Source organism: Arvicola amphibius, chromosome 4, assembly GCF_903992535.2.
Source record: "Arvicola amphibius chromosome 4, mArvAmp1.2, whole genome shotgun sequence".
Lineage (NCBI taxonomy): Eukaryota > Metazoa > Chordata > Mammalia > Rodentia > Cricetidae > Arvicola > Arvicola amphibius.
Window position 1 is genome coordinate 43,789,122 of NC_052050.1, and position 23,444 is coordinate 43,812,565.

Below are 23,444 nucleotides of genomic sequence, written 5' to 3' on the forward strand. Positions count from 1 at the left end.
TTCACTTTTTAATCTGTCTTTGAAATCTCTCTTATTTTATAAAAGAAAGACTTGATTAAATGTTATATTGCTCTAGAATGTAAAGTGTCAAAAGCATATTAGACATTTGTGACTGTCCAGTTTCTAAAACATTAAAGGGTCAGGATATAATTTTATGGCTAGGCCTGTGCCGCGCCTTTTCATTACAGGTAAAACAACTGACAGTGTTGCCCGTGACAGACTTCAATATTTCAGACAAGTATTAGAATTTTGTAATGAAATTCTGAGAGCCTACTTTGGTATTTTCCCTTTAGAATGTTGTTGAATGATCATGACAGATGACGAGAATGAGTATCATGTTTTCTGAGCATTGCTAAATACGTGCACCACAACTTCTAATTTGCTTCCCGTTGTAAAAATTTTTTGTTTACATATATTGACTGGAGTTCAATCCAATGTTATTTATGTTGATGGAACTTATATTCTCAAAGTTTTGTTGATTGAATATTGTATGTTTTAGGATGGCCCCAGAAGTAATTTTAGCCATGGATGAAGGACAGTATGATGGTAAAGTTGATGTATGGTCTCTTGGAATAACATGTATTGAATTAGGTAAGCGTTTTTTATTACTAGGGATTATTATTTTTTTAATCTCATTGTGAAGCCCCCCACGGTTGTTCTATAACTTGCTATGTAAATCAGAGTGGCCTTAAATTCACAAAGATCCCCCTGTCTCTGCTTCCTGAGTGCTAAGATTAAAAGTGTGAGCCACCATACCTAGCTGAATTACGTTTTTAGCCAGTGTTTTATTTTAGTTACCATATTAAATTAGACTTTTGTCTGAGATCTCAATTTTTTGAAAAATTAATTGGTTTTATATGTGTATAGGTATTTTTCTCTGCCTGTATGTGTGCGTTCCATGCATGTGCCTGGTATCTGGTATCCAGGGAGACCAGAAGAGAGTGTGTTGGAGCCCTTGGAACTGTAATTGCCAATGGTTCTGAACCTCTGTGTAGGTGCTAGGAACTGAACTCAAGTTTTCAGGAAGACCAGGCAGTTCTCTTAACTCTTGAGCCATCTCTTCAGCCTCAAATTTAAAGGGGAAAAAAATAAATCATTTAAAACTTTTACTTTGATCATCTGGTAATTTCTATATTAACCTAGTATATATTGGATAAAATATATTTGCTGTTAGTTCAAAAATAACTTTTCACTGTTGTCTTAAATATCTATGTCTGACGTTAATGTTTGTTTAACACTTACAATGAACTTACTGTTACTATATTTTCCACAGAATGTTTTAGTCTTTTATGAATCATTCATTACTATATGTTACCTTTTTTTTTGAGACAGAGTTTCTCTGTGTAACAACAGCACTAGAACTCTCTTTGTAGACCAGGCTGCCTTCAAACTCACAGAGATCTACCTGCCTCTGCCTTCTTGAGTGCTGGGATTAAGGTGTGTGCCATCCCTGTCCTGCAAGTTAGTTACTTTTAAATTTAGAAATTAGGTGTCCAAACTGTCCCTTTTTGGTAGGCCTTGACTCCTGTTATGGTAGAGGCTAAGGCAGAAGGATTACAAATTCAAGGTCTTCCTGACAAGAGAGTGAATTCAAAGTAGCCTGGGAAATTTAGTAAGACCTGCAAAAGACAGTAAGCCAGACTTTATTCAAGTGGAACCATAGTGTTATAGGTATGTAGTGTGGGTTAGAATTGGGAAAACATACATGCATAATAATAAATGTTAAGACCTCTGAAATTAAGAAAATAAATTTGGCCAGGCATATGCCTCCATGCCTTTATTAGTCCCAGCACTGGAGAATAGAGACAGGCAGGCAGATTTCTGAGTTTGAGACCTTCTTGGTCTACATAGTGAGAGTGAGTTCCAGGGCCACATAGTGAGAGCCTGTCTTTTAAGAAGTAATACTTATTAAATAAATAATTCTTTTGTTTAAATGAAATTTAGATAGTTTATAAGAATGTGAGAAGTTGGGGGTATAGTTTGTTTGGTGTAGTGTAGTATTCATGAAGCCTTATGTTTGGTACCAGTAGCCCAGAGACCAAGCATGATAGCATATGCCTCTAATCCCATAACTCAGGAGAATCAGGAGTTTAAGGTCATACTGAGCTACATGATGATTTAGAGTGCAGCCTGGGCTACAAGATATTCTTTATCAAAAAAAAAGAAAAAAGAAAAGAGATCAAGGCAAGAGACAAGTCCTGATGACACATACGGTAATGCCAGCATTTAGGTAGAAGGTTTAGGAGAATCTTTATTTGACCTACATAGTGATGTTCAAGTCAGTCAATGCGACATAGGGATACACTGAATTTCAAAAATTCTTGGCTGGCTTAGATAGATCACAGAGATCTGCCTGCCTCTGCCTCCAGAGTACTGGGATTAAAGGTGTGAAGCACTATGTTCATCAAAAAAGAAAAAAAAATTTAACTAAAATTGTCTGTTGAAGGGCTAGAGATACAGCTCTGTTGGTAGATTCACTCTACCTAAGTGAAACCTGGGGTTTGATTCCCCTGAACCATATAAAACTAAGAATGAGGCAGAATGAATAGAAATTCAAAGTCATCCACAACTATATAACAAAGTTTGAACCTCTCCTGGACTATAAAACCTAGAAGAGATGAGAATAGAGGTCAGCTGAATCTACCTAATTGAAGACCTTAGTAATAACAGAAATGGATATTATTCTTCCATTTATTCCAAATATCTTCAGTATTCCTTTTCTCTTTCCCTATAGTTCTTGTTCCCCCACCTCTTTGTTTCTAGATTGTGTTTCTCTGTGTATTCGACTGTCCTGGAACTTACTTTGTAGGCCAGGCTGGAACTCAGAGATCCGCCTACCTCTGCTGCCCAAGTGCTGGGATTAAAGGTGTGTACCTCCACTGCCTGGCTTCCTATAGTAGTCTTCAAACTACTATGTGAGGTAGAATATAGATAACCTGCTAGCCAGTGAACCAACTGTGCTAACCTAAGGTCAGATTTGAGTGTAGTAGTGAGTTCCTGTAACAGTATGAAATTAGAAATGGATAAAGAGTATGTATGCAAGAGGAAGGTTCAGTGTGGAGGATTAAAAGGTCTGGTAGAGTTAGTAAAGCATTCATTCCTGGAGATGATTTAAGAATTATTAGAGATCGAGGAAAGTAGGGAAGTAGAGAGTTAGTGTTTATAGAAGCAATCCATATTTGGGATAACCTACTATAGCCAAATATAAAAATGATGGGGACTTCCCCTAATGAGGCATTCCTCACTGCAGAGAAGAGACCTGGTTTGCCTGAGGTGTCAGAAACCAAAAAGTTATTCTCAGTGTGTTTGGAATAGGGCATTGGCAGAGAGTGACAGCAGAAATGCTACCTTAGTTACACACAAAAGCAGAATATCAAATAAGCAGTAATGTCTCAGTATGATTTATGCCTATAATCACAGTAGTTGTGAGACTGAAATAAGAGGATTGCCATGAATTCTAGGTAAGCCTGCACTGCAGAATAAGACTAAAATGGGGTGAAAGGCAAGGGAGAAGGTAATAGGAATAATATTTGCCATTGTTAAAGTACAGTGTAGCAAATACTGTGGTTTGGGGTTGAAATTTGAGATGAAATGCTGAATTATTCTTTGTTTTTTCTTTTGTTTTTGATTTTGATTTCTTTTTTTTTTTTTTTTTTGGTTTTTTGAGACAGGGTTTCTCTGCAGCTTTTTTAGAGCCTGTCCTGGAACTAGCTCTTGTAGACCAGGCTGGCCTCGAACTCACAGAGATCTGAGTGCTGGGATTACAGGCGTGCGCCACCACCGCCCGGCGAGTTTGGTTTCTTTTGAGGCAGGGTCTCATGTAGCAGACTGTTTTGATGTTCACTATGTATACCAGGCTGCCTGACTCTGCCTCCTGAGTGCTGAGACTAAAGGCTTGCACTACCACACCTGGCCATTATTTTTAATAATGTAGAAAGAAATGTGTTATATGTGTCTTAAGTTTATGCATGTGTCCTTTAATTCTTTCTGTTGAAAAGATGTAAAAATGGGCAAGAGAGATGACTTAGCTGTAAAGAGCTCTTGCTGCTTTTGCAGAGAACCAGACTTTAGTTCTCATCATTTTTATCAGGTGGTTCACAACTGCCTGTAACTCCACTGCCAGGGAATCTGACACGCTTTTCTGGTGTCAATGGCTTTTTACAACTCAGGGAGTCCTTTCTTTTTTTCTTCTATCATGTGGGTTTTGGGGGATTGAATTCAGGTTATCAGGCATGGTGGCAAGTGCTTTCACCCACTGAGCTATCTCCCCCAATTTCACCTTTTAGATAAATCTGAACTCAGAATAAAAAAATAACAGAATAATAAAGTAAGAGCAAAATAAAAACTCAAGCAGAAAATTGAAAAAGAGAAAACATCATTGAAACTAAAATCTGGCTACTTATGAAGGTCATTAAAATGGATAAACCTTTTTTCATTTTGGTTAGAAAAAAAGATACAAATCTCTAATACTAGGAATGAGAGAAACCAGGTGTGATAGATCATATTTATAATCCCAAGATTTAGGAAACTGACAGTAGGTGAATCACCATGGTTTGGAGCTAGTTTGGCCATGTAGTGAGTTCCAGATAGCCTGGGCTATAGTGTGAGACATTGTCTGAAAAGTAAAATCAAAGATAGGGGCTGTGAATGAGAAATAACAATTAGTACTGATTATTAATGATTATGTAGGGGACTAAACAGATGCATTAGCAGTTAAAGTACTCATACTACTCTAGGGGATCTGACACCCTCTTCAGGTTTCTCTGACCATCCCACTTGTATACATACCTTATGCAGACACAAATAAATAATTTTAAAATAGCAACAAAAATAAAAGAAAATGAGAGCCAGAGGAGATGTGAATAAGGACACTTGTTTTGTAAATATGGCCAGAGTACAATATGCCTCAGCACACAGGAGGCAGATACAGGTGGATCTCTGAGTTTGAGGCCAGTCTGTTCTACAGAGTGAGTTCCAGGACAGCCAAGGCTACACAAAGAAACCAGGCTTGCAAAACAAAACAAAACAAAAAAAGAAATCCCTGTGTTAGGGCAATAAAGGAAGACAGTGATCCATATGCAAAGGTGTGTATAACCATGTGTACCCCAGAAAATGATATAAAAATATGAACAGTTTTCTGTCTGAATTTGAAGACTTGGTGCTGTGGTCTGATTCCTTGACAGACACAGATGATTAAAACTACATATGGCATTATTATTGATTAGGGTTTTGGGACCAAACTTCAATGGTGTTTGCTATCAGGGAGCTCTTAATACCATTAAGTGGCATAATTTAATGCATATCATGTGGTTTTTATGAAAATGTTCTTATAATTGAAGTGTTTAGGGATGGTGGGCCATCAGAGCAAGTAGTTTATCTCAGTTGAGTCACATTTAAAAGTTCTTTGTAGGAGCTGAAAAAAACTGCACAGCTGTTAAGGTTGCTCTTCCAGAGGACCTGAGTTCAATTCCCAGCACCCACATGGTGGCTCACAACTATCTGTAATGGAATCTGATGTCTTCTTCTGGTGTTTGTGAAGACAGATCACTCATATACATAAAATAAATAAATAACCAGCCGGTGGTGGTGCATGCCTGTAATCCCAGTACTCTGGAGTCAGAGGCAGGTGGACGGATCTCTGAGTTCAAGGCCAGCCTGGTCTAAAGAGCGAGTTCCTGGACAGGCTCCAAAGCTACAGAGAAACCATCTCAAAAACAAACAAACCCCCCAAAAACCAAAACAAAAATAAATACATAAATAGATAAATACATACATACACATATATTTTTAAAGAGATGTTCTTTGTAGCCAGGTGTTCTGGTGTTCCTGAAGACAGATCGCTCATATACATAAAAATAAGAAATAGCCGGGCAGTGGTGGTGGATGTTTTTAATCCCAGCATGTGGGAGGCAGAGGCAGGTGGTTCCCTACAAGTTTGAGGCTGGCCTGGTCTACAAAGTGAGTTCTAGGACAGCCAGGGCTGTTACACAGAGAAACCCTGACTCCAAAACAACTAAATAAAGAAGGTCTTTCTACGGTTTTTTAAAATTAAGCTTAAAGTTGTTTTCGAAATGTGTTCTTAAAAATTTGATCAACATTTTAGGGGCTGGAGAGATGGCTCAGCGGTTAAGAGCATTGCCTGCTCTTCCAAAGGTCCTGAGTTCAATTACCAACAACCACATGGTTGCTCACAAATCATCTGTAATGAGGTCTGGTGCCCTCTTCTGGCCTTCAGGCATACACGCAGACAGAATATTGTATACCAAATAAAAATAAATATTTTTTAAAAATTGATCAACATTTTAGTGTTCTTATATATTTATATTTTAACAAAAGGGTTTCTTCTCTTTCATAGCGGAGAGGAAACCTCCTTTATTTAATATGAATGCAATGAGTGCCTTATATCACATAGCCCAAAATGAATCCCCTACACTACAGTCTAATGAATGGTGAGTATTCTCACAAGATATTGATTAACGTTTTGAAAATTTTGTAAATATTGATAAAATATAAATTGTTATCAACATGATTCAATTTTATATAAGTAAATTTACTACTTGAAAAATAAGTAGGTTTACTTTTTCATTAGATTTTTGGAGCACAAATAATCCTAGTAATTTAATAGTGTTTTTAAGCATTAATTTTTACAACAAAATGCATAGATTGTTATAACCTGTTGTGATAATTATTTGATAAATAGATTATCATTTATATTACAAAAGACATAGGTAAGATGGCATGATTTTGTTTTTCTTTGAAAATTGCTAGGTTATTTAAAACCTTGGGAACACTTTAGCTAACTATGTTATTCTCATTGCTCTGATTTTTCTTCTGGTGTGTAGTCATTGACTTGATAAAACTTCATGTTAAGTAGTATGTGGAGAAGAGATTAACAAGTAGAATTGTCATGAGTTGAAAAAAATTGTGCATTAGTTACTTTTCTCATTTCTGTAACAATTTACTTGACAAAAGGCAAGTTAAAGAAGGAAGAGCTATTTGGAATTACAGTTTAAGGATATAGTCCATCATGATGGGGAAGGCATGAGGTAGGAACTTGATACATCGTGTCTTCAGTGAGGAATTGCAAAGAGATTGATCCTGGAGCTCCATTTGCCTTGCCCTATTTATTCAGCCCAGGACTCCCCCCCCATGGGATGGTGCCATCTACATTCAGAGTGGGTCTTCCTCAGTTGTACCTTTCTGGAAGCACCCTCATAGACCCACTCATGTGTGTTTCCATGGTAATTCTAAATTCTGTTCAGTTGATAGAATTAGCCATTACTATTCTACCCCTTGTCAGCATTACACTTCTTTCCCCTAAAGTTGCATGTTCATTTCTTAATACAAAATATTATTTTATCTCTGAAAGTTTCCATAGTCTTTAACAGTTCCAACATTATATAAAAACCCACTGCCTGAGGTCTCTTCTGAGAGGTAAGGTAAACTTGTGATCACTTGTGCAATGAAAAACAATTTTCTGTGATCCCAGCCTTTAGGAGAATGAGGCAGGAGGATTACTCCAAGTTCAAGTCCAGCCTGGGCTATAGTGTGAAACCCTATCTCAAAAAACAAGCAACAACAACAAAATTTGTTACCATTTTAATATTGGAGATAAACATTGATGGAATAATTATTTATTGGATGATCACTGAAGTCCCATTAACAATCCTATAATGACACATTATAGGCTTTTAATATCTTAAAAATATATCTATTGGTTTTCTAGATTTTTAACTGAAGTCTTATCCTTTTGGTCAGGATCAGCAATTGCTCAGGTGTTTAAAAATGCCCTTCTCTCCTTCCTGGTCTACAGAGTGAGTTTCAGAACTATACTGAAAAGACCTGTCTTGAAAAGCAAAACAAACAAAATGTTCTTCTCCAGAGGGAATAAGAGTTATATTCTAAACATGTTCTATATAAAACAATCCAAAGTACAAATAAGAAGATAATTAAAGGGAGAAGGAGTCTGCTATTTGAATGGAGAAAAACTCTGGATGGCCTTTGTTCCTTTTGACTCAATATTGAGTGATTTCTGATAGATAAATCTGTGAAACAGGATTTTTTTTCTAGCTAAGTATAGTCTGCCATGGCACTCTACCCCCAGCCTAGGATTTTTAAATGTTCTGTGTTAGTCTATTTTTGGAAAATGTTAACAGTAATTGGTTGCTTTGGATCACCTTGAATAGATAAAATTATATTATCATTTCTTTTCCATTCTTCTCCTGTGAGTAGGCTTAAGCCTTTTGGATGTGTTTTTAAAGGAAATAGCAATATGTTCACATGATACTTTCTTTACAATAGGTCTGATTATTTTCGCAACTTTGTAGATTCTTGCCTCCAGAAAATCCCTCAAGATCGCCCTACATCAGAGGAACTTTTAAAGGTCAGTTTATAAAACTCTATTATCTTTAACCCTTAGAAAATTATTTAAAATTGCTTTGTTGGTTTTTTTCTCAATCAGGATTAACTATATTAGTTTTCACTAAAATATGAAATTTGGGGCCAGTGAGATAGCTCAGTATCAGTAAACAAGTAGGGCACTTGTTTCCAGTGCTAAGAACTTGCATTGAATCCCTGAAATCCACATGGTTGAAAGGAGAGAACTAATTTCAGCATACATGTTTGTGTTGTGTTTCTCCTTCATAAATAATAAACACATGTAATCAAGGCGTTGTTGTTGTTGTTTTTCCAGTGCTGGCACTAAAATGGGACTATGTATGAAGCATGTACTGTTATTCAGCTATTTTTCCCAGGCTATTTAAATACTAATTGTTGCTTTTTGAGATAGTGTCTCAACTTTATAGCTATGACTGTCCTAGAAATTACCATATAGACACCAGGCCTTGAATTCAGAGATCCCCTTGCCTCTGCCTCCTAAGTGCTGATATGAACCACCCACTCAGCTAAAAATACTAATATTTTTATATAATTATCTCTTGAAACTTATGTATTTGTGGTTCTGGGTATTGAACTCTGAACTTTGAGTATAGTAGGTAGGCGTTTTCCTAATTGAGCAACACCCCTAGCCTTGGTAACTTACCTTAGATACTGTATTTTTGTTTTAAAGATTTTTTGGGGGGGGTGTGGGGGAGAGTTCACAAATGAGTGAGACGGGGGTGAGGGGAGGGAGGTATTTCTTCTGAGGCAGGATCTCAGCTAGGCTAGAAGCTAGCGAGGCTTACTGCTCCTCCTCCATTTATAAGCACTTCAGCTTGTTATGGATCCTGGCATCCAAACTCTTAACTCACTTAGCAATGAAATACTATAAAAATTATTTAGCTTTAGATTGATATGATGACTTAGTGAGTTAAGGCACTTGCTACCAAACCTGAAGAACTGAGTGCTATCTCTGGAACTCATATAAAAGGAGAAAACTGACTCTTAAGAGGTTGTCTTCTGTCCTCCACATAGATATTATAATTTTATTTATTTATTTCTATGTGCAGTTGTGTTTTGCCTGCATGTATGTTTGTGTGAGGGTGTCAGATCCCCTGGAATTGGAGTTATAGGCAGATGTGAACTGCCACGTGAATTCTGGGAATTGATCCTGGGTCCTCTCGAAGAACAGCCACTGCTCTTAACCACTGAGGCATCTCTCTGGCCCTCTATATGAACTATTTTTACATTATTTTTTTCACCTACAGATGTCAGCTAAATTAAACTACAACAAATATACATACATACATACATAAATACATACATACATTTGATAATACTATTCAATCACATTATATAGAAAAAGAGTAAAAATTTTCCATACTGCTTTTGTAGTTCCAGGGAATAAGCTCACCTATGGTCTCAGAAATAAAAGTTTGGCCAACTGAACACTCACACTAGCAACACATTTAATAGTCTGGGCATGGCTGTTTATGCCTGTAATTCAGCACCAGGAGGATCACGAGTTCAAAGCCAGCATTGACTGTCACAAGAAAAAGAAATCCATAATGTCTAAGTTCTTATTACTTAATTTATTGCTAGTAAATTTTCCTAGTTAAATCAAGCATTGCTTATAATCAGTAGTGGTTTTTTTAAGAATTTATTAGCTTTGATAATTTCAACTGTATTTTCATTGGCCAAATAAATATATCATGATGAGGATTTTATTCAAGAGTATTTATGTAGGCACAAATTAAATGTGGAAATTACTACTTTCTAAGTATCAGAAGTCATAAATGTGATAGAATTAGATAGCTATAGATTCTATGAATTGTGTATCATAGGGTAATAACTGTAGATTGAGAAAGGAATGTATTTGAACTAATTAGGGAGGAAAAGTAACTTTATTTATTTATTTATTTATTTATTTATTTATTTTCTGCTCTTCCAGCACATGTTTGTTCTTCGAGAGCGTCCGGAAACAGTGTTAATAGATCTTATTCAAAGGACTAAGGATGCAGTAAGAGAGCTGGACAATCTGCAGTATCGAAAGATGAAGAAACTTCTTTTCCAGGAGGCACATAATGGACCAGCGGTAGAAGCACAGGAAGAAGAGGAGGTATAATTGCCCAAATTTTTATTTGGGTTTATTGATTTCTTACACTACTTGTTCAGCCAAACATACTTTTTATAGCTCTGGTTCCAGTATATTGTGCTCTTATCATTGATGCTCTGAAATTCTAGTTATGAATAAAGGTCTTTAATGTTATTTTAGGGGTATGGGATTTATCTCATTTGTAGAACACTTGGATCCTGGGTTTGGTCTTCAGCTCAAAAAAAAAAAAAAAAAAAAAAAAAGAGAAATCTTGTTACTATATACTTTTTTTTTTTTAATATTGTATAGTAAAGGATACAAGAAGTCTTTTATTAGAGAAACCTGTTTGTGTTCATCAGGCTTCTCTTCTCCTTTAATCTATAATTGAGAAAAGATTCAGATATTGTAATTTAATGCTCTTTTCCTTTAGGAGCAAGATCATGGTGTTGGCCGGACAGGAACAGTGAATAGTGTTGGAAGTAATCAGTCTATTCCCAGTATGTCTATCAGTGCCAGCAGCCAAAGCAGCAGTGTTAACAGTCTTCCAGATGCCTCGGATGACAAGAGTGAGCTTGACATGATGGAGGGAGACCATACAGTGATGTCTAATAGTTCTGTCATCCACTTAAAACCTGTGAGTATTGCCTTTTTCTGGGGGGAGAAAAACAAACAAACAAACAAACAAACAAAAACCTCTACTTTGATCCATCATTTTCTTTCATTAATTCAAGAGGTTTTTTTTTGTTTTGTTTTGTTTTGTTTTGTTTTTTTGAAGTTTAAGAAGTTGGAATCTGGGTGTGATGGCACACACCTGAATCCCAGCACTTGAAAGAATCAGGAATTCAAGGGCTGCCTCAGCTACAGTAAATTTGAGGCTGGCTATATGTGACTCTGTTTTATCACCATCACCACTATCCTTTAAAAAGGGAAAAAAAAGAAAAAAAAAAAAACCCAAAAACACAGTTCCTGTATGCTGGACAGCTGGCTCAATGATTTGTTGCTTTTTCAGAGGACCTGAGTTTGTTTCTCTGCATCCACAGCAAGCAACTGTCACAGGTCCAAAGGATATAATGCCCTGTTCTGGACTCCATGGACATCTGCATTCAAAATGTAATGATAATTGTGTATGTGCATATTCATGCACACACACAAAATCTTTAAAATTCAGGGTTACATAGAGGACAACATCCTCCCACCCCATGCCCAGAAAAGCAAACTTTAGATCATTTTTGTTTTCCATAGCAGTGGTCTGAAGTGTTAATCTGTTACCTGAATTTGGGAAATTGCTGTTTTGAAATACAAAAAGACATGAAGCTATTTTAGAATGAAAAAAAATCACATAACCTATGGTTGGAATATTTGGGAATAGCAAGAATATATATTTGAAATTTATGAATAGTTGCAATTAGAAAATAAAATAGTTGCCGGGCGGTGGTGGCGCACGCCTTTAATCCCAGCACTCGGGAGGCAGAGGCAGGTGGATCTCAGTGAGTTTGAGGCCATCCTGGTCTACAAGAGCTAGTTCCAGGACAGGCACCAAAAACTGCAGAGAAACCCTGTCTCGAAAATTCAAAAGAAAAAGAAAAAAATAGTTGATTTTTTTAAAAATTTAATTTAATTTTTTAAAAATAGTTGATTATAAATAATGAACCGGAAGCAACTTTTGTAGTATTCCTCCCACCCCACCCCTTTTTGTTTTTGAGACAGGATTTCTTTGTGTAACCACCGTGGCTGTTCTGGAAATGTGTAGACCAGGTTGGTCTTTGAACTCATAGAAATCTGCTTGTCTCTGCCTCTTGAGTGCTGGGATTAAAGGTATGTTTCACCACTGCCTATCAGTATCCACTTTTATATTTAAAATACAACAATAAATTTAGGGTTTAGTAAATGTCAGCGTTTGCTATATTCTCTGCTGAGTTTTTTGTGCATGTCATATGTTGGTATGTTCCCACATGTCGAGGTCCCAGGTTGAACACTTTTCTTTGATCACTCTCCACCTTAGCTTAGAAGCAAGGTCTCTCAATTGCACTGTCTTCCCAGTTCTTTGCAGTTTTGAGTGTACGTTGAATGTGGTAGAGTGGTGTGCTAGCATACATGTGACCCTGAGTTTAGTTCAAAGCAGGCTGGGTTGGTCATCTTTGATTCAGTTCTCAATACTAGGAAAAAAAGACAAGTCAGGTAACTCTTGGCAGGAGAACTTAAAATAGAAATGTTCTGACAAACAGTAGTGGCTCACATCTTTAGTCCTAGTACTGTGGAGGCAGAGGCAGGTGGATCTCTGTGAGTTTGAGGCCAGCATGGTCTACAAAACAAGTTCCAGAACAACTAGGGCTGTTAAACAGAGAAATCTTGAACAACAACAAAAACATGTTCTTAAGTTTTCTGGGTTTTTAAAGACTGTGTTTCGCTGCATAGCCCGACTGTTCTTAAACTTACAGCAGTCCTCCTGCCCCTCCATCTGAGAATAATCTTTTTAATTTTAAAGCTGTGGTTTTATCTAGAAGTTATTAGACACAATTACTAAGAAGTGGGAACAACCATAACAAATGGGTGAATAAAGAAATTATAGTGTTTATGTATATATATTTAGGGTTTTATTGCTGTGAAGAGACATCATAACCAGGGGAACTCTTATAAAGGAAAATATTTAATTGGGGCTGGTTTGCAGATCAAAAGTTTAGTTTCAGTATCTCCATCGCAGGGAGCATGGAAGCACATAGGCAGACATGGTACAGGAGGTAGATGAGAATTCTATATGATGGACAAGCAGCAGGAAGAGAGCAGCCCTGGGGCCTGGCTTTAGCTTCTGAAACAGGCCACATCTACTCCAACAAGGCCATACCTCCCAGTAGTGCCACTTCCTATAAATCTAAGGGGGCCATTTTCATTTAGATACCACATAAATTAATGGAGTATTATTTATCTATAAATAGGAACAATGTTATGTAATAGAATCTGTAGTGTATATAATCCTATCCACATAAGGCAGAAGAATTAAAATTTCAGGCTAGTTTTGGGTATATAGTGAGACCTTGTTTAAAAAAAATCGGATCAGAAGCATTATCCAGCCACAAATGAGTGAATATTTTATAATGTTTGCATAGCAAAATCTTTAGGAATAAATGCTAATAAAGAAGTTATGATTTGCATAGATGACAGAATGGAAGATACTGCTAATTGATAAGAAAGTTTTCCTGGGCGGTGGTGGCACACGCCTTTAATCCCAGCACTTGGGAGGCAGAGGCAGGCGGATCTCTGTGAGTTCGAGGCCAGCCTGGGTCTACAAGAGCTAGTTCCAGGACAGGCTCCAAAGGTACAGAGAAACCCTGTCTCAAAAAAACAAAAACAAAACAAAACAAAAAAGAAGAAAGAAAGAAAGAAAGAAAGGAAAAAGAAAGAAGAAAGTTTCTATTTGAGGTGATGTAAAGTGTTGATAGATTTATAACATTGAAAATGTAATTGGTGCCAATTGTAATGGCCAAAGGGAAAAATTATTAACTTCTTTTTTTAAAGACAAGGTTTGGCTATGTGGCCTTGGCTGACCTGGAACTTAAATGAGATCTTACTGGGGCTGAAGAGATGTCTCAGCTGTTAAGATCACTGGCTGCTCTTCCAAAGATCCTGAGTTCAATTCCCAGCAACCACTTGGCAGCACACAACTTTTTACAACTCCAGTTCCAGGGTATCTGGCACCCTCACACAGACATACATGTAGGCATATAAAATGAAAATTAATACATTTTACAAAATAAATGAAAATAAATCTTAAAAAACATTAATTGCTGTGTGGCTGTGGTGCATCTCTTAAAATTATTTATTTTAGACAAATGACTATAAATATAATCTTTTTTTTTTTTTTTTTGGTTTTTTTTTTTTTTTTGAGACAGGGTTTCTCTGTAGTTTTGGAGCCTGTCCTGGGACTAGCTCTTGTAGACCCAGGCTGGCCTCGAACTCACAGAGATCCACCTACCTCTGCCTCCCGAGTGCTGGGATTAAAGGTATGCGCCACCACCACCCGGCATAAATATAATCTTAAACTTATAGTTTGACATGTCTGTAATCAAAACACAGCAAAGTAGTATTACACTGCATTGCTTATAAAACTCACGAGTATTTAATTTTTTAATCACCATCATTTGAAACATTGATTACATGTGATATTATTTTTTTTAAGTTCATTAAAGCTTTTCAGTTTTATTTTTATTTTAAAATATGTGTATATGTGGGGGTACATACATATGAGAACAGTTGCCAGAGATGTCAGATCCCCTGAAGCTGGAGTCAAAGGTGTTTATAAGCCACCCGATGTGTGTGCTGGGAATTAAACTTGGGTCCTGTGCTAGAATTGCTGTTTACCACTAAGCAATCTCTCCAGCTCAGGCTTTTCTGTTTGTATATAATATATAGAATATAAAACTGTATATTTTGTATGTTGAATCTGTACTTTTTCACACAGTATGGAAATAATTTCAGCTAACTCAGCTTGTGTTGAAAATAATAATATTTCTAGTTTCTCTTTCTGCTTTTTAAAATTATGTTTCTTTGAAATTATTGATTAAAATTGTCTTTAGTCTTTTCCTTGAAACCACAAAAAAAGATTCACCTTACAAAATATTTTCTCTGTCTCTCTCTTTCTCTGTTAAGGAAGAGGAAAATTATAGAGAAGAAGGAGATCCTAGAACAAGAGCATCAGATCCACAGTCTCCACCTCAAGTGTCCCGTCACAAATCACATTATCGTAATAGAGAACACTTTGCAACCATACGAACGGCATCACTGGTATGTATTCGCCTGTCCAAAAAGAGTATCTTTGTTATGTTGGTAGTATGGACTCAAATATATTTAACTTTCTTATTTTTTGTTTGATATTTATTTTGTAAAACATTCAGTGTTTAATTTCCCTGTTAGAAGAAAGCACTCTTAAGAAATATTAAACTAGTAATGTATTGATATTTATTCATGTAGTAAATATTTTAGAACGTGTAAGAGACCTACAAAATACTAATTAAACAGGCATTCAGATAAATTTTAAGACTTTTTTTTAAAGCAGTATCAAGTTAGGTTTTAGGCACAGAGAAGAGAATCAGTGTATTGCTGCATAAAATTAACATTTCAGATGTGTTAGCACAAACTTTGTTCAAGATATGTGGTTAGAGTTGCCAAAAAGAAGGAACTGTTGAAAATTGCAGTTGATTGTATTACTATGCTCTAAATGTAATTTCTATTTTCCAAAAAAAACAATAAATATGGGTATTTTTCCATTACAAACATATTATGGAACATTTAAAATCCTGTTCCAGCCGTGCTTGCAGGTCTTCATTGCTAAGCCTGTCCACTTTTTTGAGTTCTAACTAAAAAAGTATAATGTTTCCTTTTTCTGTTTCTTGGGATATTGGCCAGAGTCATAAGCACGATTGCTTTGATAGTCTCACTCTTCCTCCGAAGACCCCACTGGTAAAAAAAATACATGAAATTGTAAGAGATTTTAAAAGTAACCAGTTGTGTTACATGTCCTTAATCCCAGCATTCAGATGACTGAGGCAGGTGGATCTCTGTGAGTTTGAGACCAGCCTGGTATATGGCCCAGCCATGGCTGCACAGTGAGACCCTGTAGAAGCATGATAAAAGATTCCCAAGTTAAAAGGAAAGTACATAAAGATATTATGATTATGTTATTAGAATATATAGCATGACTGCTTGGCTATGGTGGTGCATGCCTTTATTCTCAGAAGGCAGAGACAGGCAGAGATCTCTGTGAGTTCTGTCTAGGCCAGCCTCATCTACAGAGTGAATTACAGGACAGCCAAGACCAACCAAGACTACACAGAGAAACCCTGTCTCAAAAAACATACAAATAAATAAATAACAAAATATATAGCATAGTGGGATATGCCTGTAATTCTAGCACTTAAAAGATTGATAGAGAAGGATCTTGAGTTCAAGACCAATCAGAGCTACCTAGTTGAGACCTTGTCTAAAAAAAAGCAAGGATTGACAATTTACATCAATAGAAGAGCACTTAAATCATTTATTCCAAACCTTTATCCCAAACACCACACATCAAAATAAAGTTTTCTGAGTTGTCTGGTTTGCCAGTCTCATTGGTGCTATATAGCCATGAAACTATATGATTGCAGTCAAGAACAGTGTTTGTGGTTCTAGGAAGAAGACTCAGTTATTAAAGTGTTTGCAACATGAGCATAAGAACCTGAGTTGGCTGGGTGGTGGTGGTACATACCTTTATCCCCAACACTTGGAAGGCAGAAGCAGGTGGATCTTTTGAGTTCAAGGCCAGCCTGGTTTACAGAGCTAATTACAGAACAGCTACACAGAGAAGCCCTGTCTGAAGGAAAAAAACAAAACAAAACAAAACAAAAACCAAAAAACCCCATCTGAGTTGGATCCCCAGCACACATGTAAAAAGCCAGCTATGGCAACACACATCTGTATTAATAGTACTAAGAAGTGAGGATGGATGCCGGAAGCTCAACAGTCACCTTGTCTATCTGAATCAGAAAAGCTCGAAGTTCAGTGAGAGACTGTCTCAGAAAAAAAGTAAAGTGGGGCCAGGAAAGAAAATTGCCTTCAAGCCTGACAGTCTAAGTTCTATTACTAGTACCCACAAAGTGGAATGAGAGAACTTACTCCTGCAAGCTGTGTTCTGACCTCAACACAAACACCATGGCATGCCTCCCATACACCGAATAAATAATAAATGTAGTAAAACATTAAATTTATTTTTAAAAGATTAGGTGCATAACCATTAAGAAGGGCACATGACCTTGGCCTCTGGCCTGTGTATGTGCACACATGTACAGAGACATACAAAGAACATAATTTTTCATTTAAATCTGATTACTGTGTAGGGTGTAAATAACACGTTATATAGAGATGACAAAAGTTGTTTTTTATGACTGTTATGGCAGATATGTAGAGAAGGCTCAAATACAAGGCTCAAATTTATGACCTCACACATTAAATGTCAGTTTCTTCCTTCCTTGATGTGGGATTTCCCGCTGGGAAACCAACGTACAGTCTCCTTTTACACTTCCTGAGTTTTGACTTCCTCAAATTAGCTAAAGATATTTTTGTCAGTTTAATAAAAAAATGTGAAAGGCCTGGAGAAATGCCTTAGCAGTTAAAAGCACTACCTGCTCTTCCCAAGGACTGATGTTCAATTCGCAGCACCTACAACCATCTGTAATTCAAATTCCAGGGGATCCAGCACCCTTGCTTCCACAGACACCAGATATACACATAGAGACAAGATGCTATAGACATAAAATAATAAATGAAACCTTGAAAGAAGAAAAATCTAGAAAATATTTATATCCTTAAACAGTTATTCTGTTTATTTCTAGTAGATTATCTTGAAAGTGTGTTGGTATTTTTGCACAAATAAATATAGCTATACTCATTCATTATAATTGTATAATTTAATCTACCTTCTGCCTTTGTACATAAATTACACAGATTTTACATACTCAGTTTTAAATTTATATAATTATACATGCTTTACTTATGTTAGTCCTTGTACAAAATAAGATGTCAAATTTCTGTCATCGCAGAAAGTTCTTTTTATCTTCACGCATTGGTAAAAGAGCACTTGCTGTCAAACTTGACAACTTGAGTCTGATCCTGGAGCCCATGTGGTTGTTTTCCACCCTCTATGACCATGCTGTGACATGTACTCACCTAAACACACACCTAAAATAAGTAAATGTGAAAATTTTTATTTCAGTTTTAAAATTACACACACACACACACACATACACACACACACATACACATAAATATCTTTATCTTTGTGGTCAGTGTTGTTTTGTTTGTTTGTTTGTTTTGACTGGCCCAGGAAATACTTGTTTATTTAAAGGTAGAACGGGGCCGAAATGTTAACAGCGGTTAAGACTGTGTACTGACCTTGCAGAATCCTGGAGTTTGGTTCCCAGCACCCTGTCAGGCAGCTCACAACTGACAGTAACTCTGGCTCACACCTCTGGTCTCCTTGAACACCTGCACCAACACACACATACCCTTTCCCCACACGCATAATTTTAAAAAGTTACAATAGAGATTGGAAATATGGCACTCAAGTTCTAGAGGATAAAACGCCCCTTCTGGCCTCTCAGGGCACTGAATCATATGCACAGACACACATACAGGCAAAACACTCATTCATAAACTAGATCATTTTTTATTAAAATAAATCTTGAAAAATAAAGAATTCTAAAACAATTGGTCATCCAGAAAATCTGGGGATTTTTTACTTTGCAAAAAAATTTATATTTATTTTATATTTATCCCAAATGATCCTTGTGGGTTTGTTTTTGAAGAAGGATCTATCACTAGAACCCAGAGTTTGTCAATTTGACTAGATTCGAGAGCTAATAAGCTTTAGGAATCCTCCTCCCTTTGCTTCCTTAGCACTCAGATTATAGGAATACTCCACTATTCCAGGCTTTTTTTACATGTGTTCTGGAATATATTTCCATTTCCCTTGCTTATTTAGCATTCCATTTCCTCTATTTTTTTTAAATGTGAAATAATGATAAAAAGGGTAATGATAGGGCTGGAGAGATGGTTCAGAGGGTAAGAGCATTGCCTGCTTTTCCAAAGGTCCTGAGTTCAATTCCCAGCAACCACATGGTGGCTCACAACCATCTGTAATGAGGTCTGGTGCCCTCTTCTGGCCCGCAGGCATACACACAGACAGAATATTGTATACATAATAAATAAATAAATAAATAAATATTTTTTTTTTAAAAAAAGAGTAAGGATAATTTTTTTCTGTGTTTAGAACCAATTGTTTTTGGATTTTTTTGTTTGTTTGTTTGTTTGTTTGGATTTTTGAGACAGGGTTTTCTCTGTATCTTTTGGTGCCTGTCCTGGAACTAGCTCTTGTAGACCAGGCTGGCCTCTAACTCACAGAGATCCACCTGCCTCTGCTTCCCAAGTGTTGTGATTAAAGGCGTATGCCCTAACCACCCGGCTAACCAATTGTTTTTATAGTTTGTTAAAAACCACTTTTCTTGGAGAGAAGAGGTGGCTCATCATTTAAGAGTCTGCTCTTCTAGAGGACCAAGATTCAATTACCAGCAACCACATGACAACTCACAGCTGTCGCTTTAGTTCCATCTTGTTCATTTCTACCTGAAATTTGTTTTTTGTTGTTGGTTAGTTTTTTAGATGGCGATTCAATCTCTTGCACAGACTAGGCTTGAACTCTTTAGGATAAATGATCTTCCACTTCAGATTTTTCAAGTAGTTGAGGCTATAAGCATACACCTTTGTATATAGATATTTCTAATTTTTGTTGGTGTCTTTTTCTTTATTTTTTGTTTTTCTTTCAGTTTTTCAAGATAAGATTTCTCTGTGTATCCCTGGCTGTGCTGGAACTTTCTCTGTAGTCCAGGCTGGCCTCTAACTTTGAGATCCACCTGCATCTGCCTCGAAAGTGCTGAGGTTATAGGTGTATGCCCCCATGCACGCCTTTTTGTTTTGCTTTTTCGAGACAGGGTTTCTTTGTGTAGACCTGGCTGTCCTGAAACTCACTCTGTAGACCAGGCTAATCTTGTATTCATAGAGATACACCTACATTTGCCTCTCACGTTCTGGGGTTAAGGGCATGTGCCACTAAGCCCAGTTTTGTTTCTTCATCTGCTTATCTTAGCCTTATGCTAGTACCATGATGTCTTCTTGATTAGTATAATGCACATCTTAACTGTGTTACTTTCCTCAGTAATATATTGCTAATCTAGATATAGATTAGCAAATCCATATAATCTGTATATTTTCATATAAGTTTTAGAGTCAGCTTGTCTGTGTTTTTTCTTTGTGTTGGGTCCCCTGGTGTTAAAGACAGTTGTGAGCTGCCATGTGGGTGCTGGAAATTGAACCAAGGTCCACTGGAAGAGCAAATAGTGCTCTTAACTTCTGAGCCATCTCTTCAGCTTATTTCTTTAAAAGATCTGCTAGATATTTTTTAAGCATTTATTTATTATGTATACAATATTCTGTCTGTGTGTATGCGTGCAGGCCAGAAGAGGGCACCAGACCCCATTATAGATGGTTCTGAGCCACCATGTGGTTGCTGGGATTTGAACTTGGGAACTTTGGAAGAGCAGGCAATGCTCTTAACCTCTGAGCCATCTCTCCAGCCCCCGATCTGCTAGATAGTTAATTGCAAATTGTAATGGCAATTCTTAGGTTAAATACCTCTTCAAGTAATAGAAATGTTCTAAATGCTTTATCATTGTTATTTTGTTTAGTAGAAATAGGGTCTTATGACATAAAAGATTGACTTGGCCTTAGACTCATTATGTGTATATACTACCAGTCCGGACTTGTACTCTTGGTGATTCCTTTTCTCAGCCAAGCAAACACTAGGATTATCGACCTGTGCCACCATGCCGAGCTTTCTAAATTCTTGTGGGGAAAAAAAATGTTTTACTTGGTCTTTTTTTTTTTTTTTTCTCAATTTTGTGTCTAGGTTACAAGACAGATGCAAGAGCATGAGCAGGACTCTGAACTTAGAGAACAGATGTCTGGTTATAAGAGGATGAGGAGGCAGCATCAAAAGCAGCTGATGACTCTGGAAAATAAATTAAAGGCAGAGATGGATGAACACCGTCTCAGATTAGACAAAGACCTTGAAACTCAGCGTAACAATTTTGCTGCAGAAATGGAGAAACTTATCAAGAAACACCAAGCTGCTATGGAAAAAGAGGTGACTAATATTATTTATTTCTTTTAGACTGTGTCCCTCTCTGAATACATTTTGATGTTTAAAGTATCTAACCCTAAGAACTAAGTAAATTGACCCACGAAAGAGAAGCACTTATACAACTTGTATAAAGCTTTCTGTTTAAAAACAAAAACAAAACTGGCTTCTGTATGTTTTTTTCTCTTCTTAGTTCTGTAAATGATTCTGCATTGTGAATCTGAAAATTTGGTGTGTTTTATTTTCATTTAGTAGATCTGGGTGTTGGTAGTCATAGGGTCATTCTCTGATACATGAATGTTGGGATTATTCATCTCTTCTAGAGTTTTGTTATCCTGAGGTTACCTAAGATTTTTGGGAAATCACCTATAAATAGTTGATTGAGGTTTCAAAAAGTTTGTGATTCTCTTCTATGTTTTAGAAGCCTTACTCAAACTTACATAACAGAGTGATAAAGAAATGGTTTGGGGTAAAACACTTTTTGCATAAAAGCCTGAGGAACACAGCATGGCAGCCTGCCTCTAATCCCAGCACATAGAGAATCACAAGAGCAGGATGGCTAGCCAGATTATCTAAAATGATGATCTAAAGTGTGTGGGTGTGTGACACCTCAAGAATTTTTGAGATTAGAAATAGAGAATTTCAGATTAATTTATTTCCATTAGCCCATTCCATTCATACTATTTATGAATCAGTATCGATATATATGGTGTCAGGTATAATTTTTAATATTCTTGTTACATAAACTTTTCCATGTAATGTTTTTGTTCTCTCATCAATTTTACTTCATTAGTCATACTTATTAAGTAGAATGTAAGCTTAATAATTTTATACAGCTTTATCAAAGAGCCATCTGGTTTGAAACTCAGGTTCCACAGGACCTGAATTCAGTTTTCAATACTTAATGTCTGCTGGGTATCTCACAACTGCTCTTTAACTTCAGCTTCAGGAGAATCAACACTCTCTTCTGGCTCCTTAAGTACCCGCACATGCATGACATACATACGTGTGTGTGTGTGTGTAGGTGTGTAGGTATATATACACACACACATACCTCGTCTGCATTGAAAATTGTTGCAGCTACTAGTTTCTACTTCCTATTCAAATAAAATAAAAGAATATTAGGGAATTGACAGTATATGTTAAAAGTATAAATAATACTTGATTTTGATGTAATTTTATGATACAGTATACATATATTTAGAGTCTTGTTAAGTGATGAGAAAATGTGTATTATTTTAAGAAGCTGTAAATATTAGCATATGTACGAAAGCAACTCATTAAATTGGATTTTCATTGTGATTAAAAGTTGGTTCAGACCTGGCAGTGGTGGGACACACCTTTGATCCCAGCATTCAGGAGGCAGGATTAGGTGGATCTCTGTGAGTTCAACGCCAGCCTGGTCTACAAGAGCTAGTTCCAGGACAGGCTCCAAAGCTACAGAGAAATGCTGTGTCTTGGGAAAAAAAAAAAAAAAAAAAGAACAACAACAAAAAGCAGACAAATAAATAATTGTGCGGGCTAGTTGTGGTGGTGTATGCCTTTAATCTCAGCACTTGGGAGGTGGAGGAAGATGGCTCTCTGTGACTTTGAGCTCAGCTAATTGTCTAGCCAGTGCAAAACAGTAAGACCTATCTTTAAATAAATAAGTAAACTTGGTTAAGCCAAGTGTCATTGCACATAACTGTAACCCCCAGCATATTTGTGAGACAAAGACAGTACTGAAAGTTGAAGGAAGCTGGGCGGTGGTGGCTCACACCTTTAATCCCAGCACTCGGTAGGCAGAGGCAGGCGGATCTCTGTGAGTTCGAGACCAGCCTGGTCTACAAGAGCTAGCTCCAGGACAGGCTCTAAAGCTGCAGAGAAACCCTGTCTCGAAAAACCAAAAAAAAAACCAAAAAAAAAAAAGGTTGAAGGAAAGCTAGCTGGAGCAATACACATAGCAAATTTACAAGTAACCTGAGTCACACAGCAAGGATCTGGAGATGATACGGTGCTTCCCTAGCATGTACAAGCTCAGGGTTTTATTGTAGCACTGTAAGAACAACAACAAAAAAGTTTAAAGCTACATCCTAGAAAAGAAAATGACTGCGATAAAATGTTACAGCTGAATGTTATAGCTAAATAGATGAGCTCTTAGTTCAGTGAGAATCTCATACACCTAGAATCAACCTCTGGCCTCTACTTGTACACACTCACATATGCAAGCTCAAAACAGTTCACACTCCACCCAAATTATATTTAACACATATA

The 23,444-nt window shown here is 36.8% G+C and overlaps 1 protein-coding gene across 1 annotated transcript in view; it reads left to right on the top strand.

Moving 5' to 3' along the window:
- Taok1 (TAO kinase 1) overlaps positions 1 to 23,444 on the top strand; it is a 95,634-nt gene that overhangs the window by 46,565 nt on the left and 25,625 nt on the right. The window contains 7 exon segments of the mRNA XM_038325002.1: positions 500 to 591; positions 6,356 to 6,449; positions 8,302 to 8,383; positions 10,328 to 10,495; positions 10,902 to 11,105; positions 15,116 to 15,250; positions 20,961 to 21,197. Coding sequence (XP_038180930.1) covers positions 500 to 591; positions 6,356 to 6,449; positions 8,302 to 8,383; positions 10,328 to 10,495; positions 10,902 to 11,105; positions 15,116 to 15,250; positions 20,961 to 21,197 — 1,012 coding nt within the window.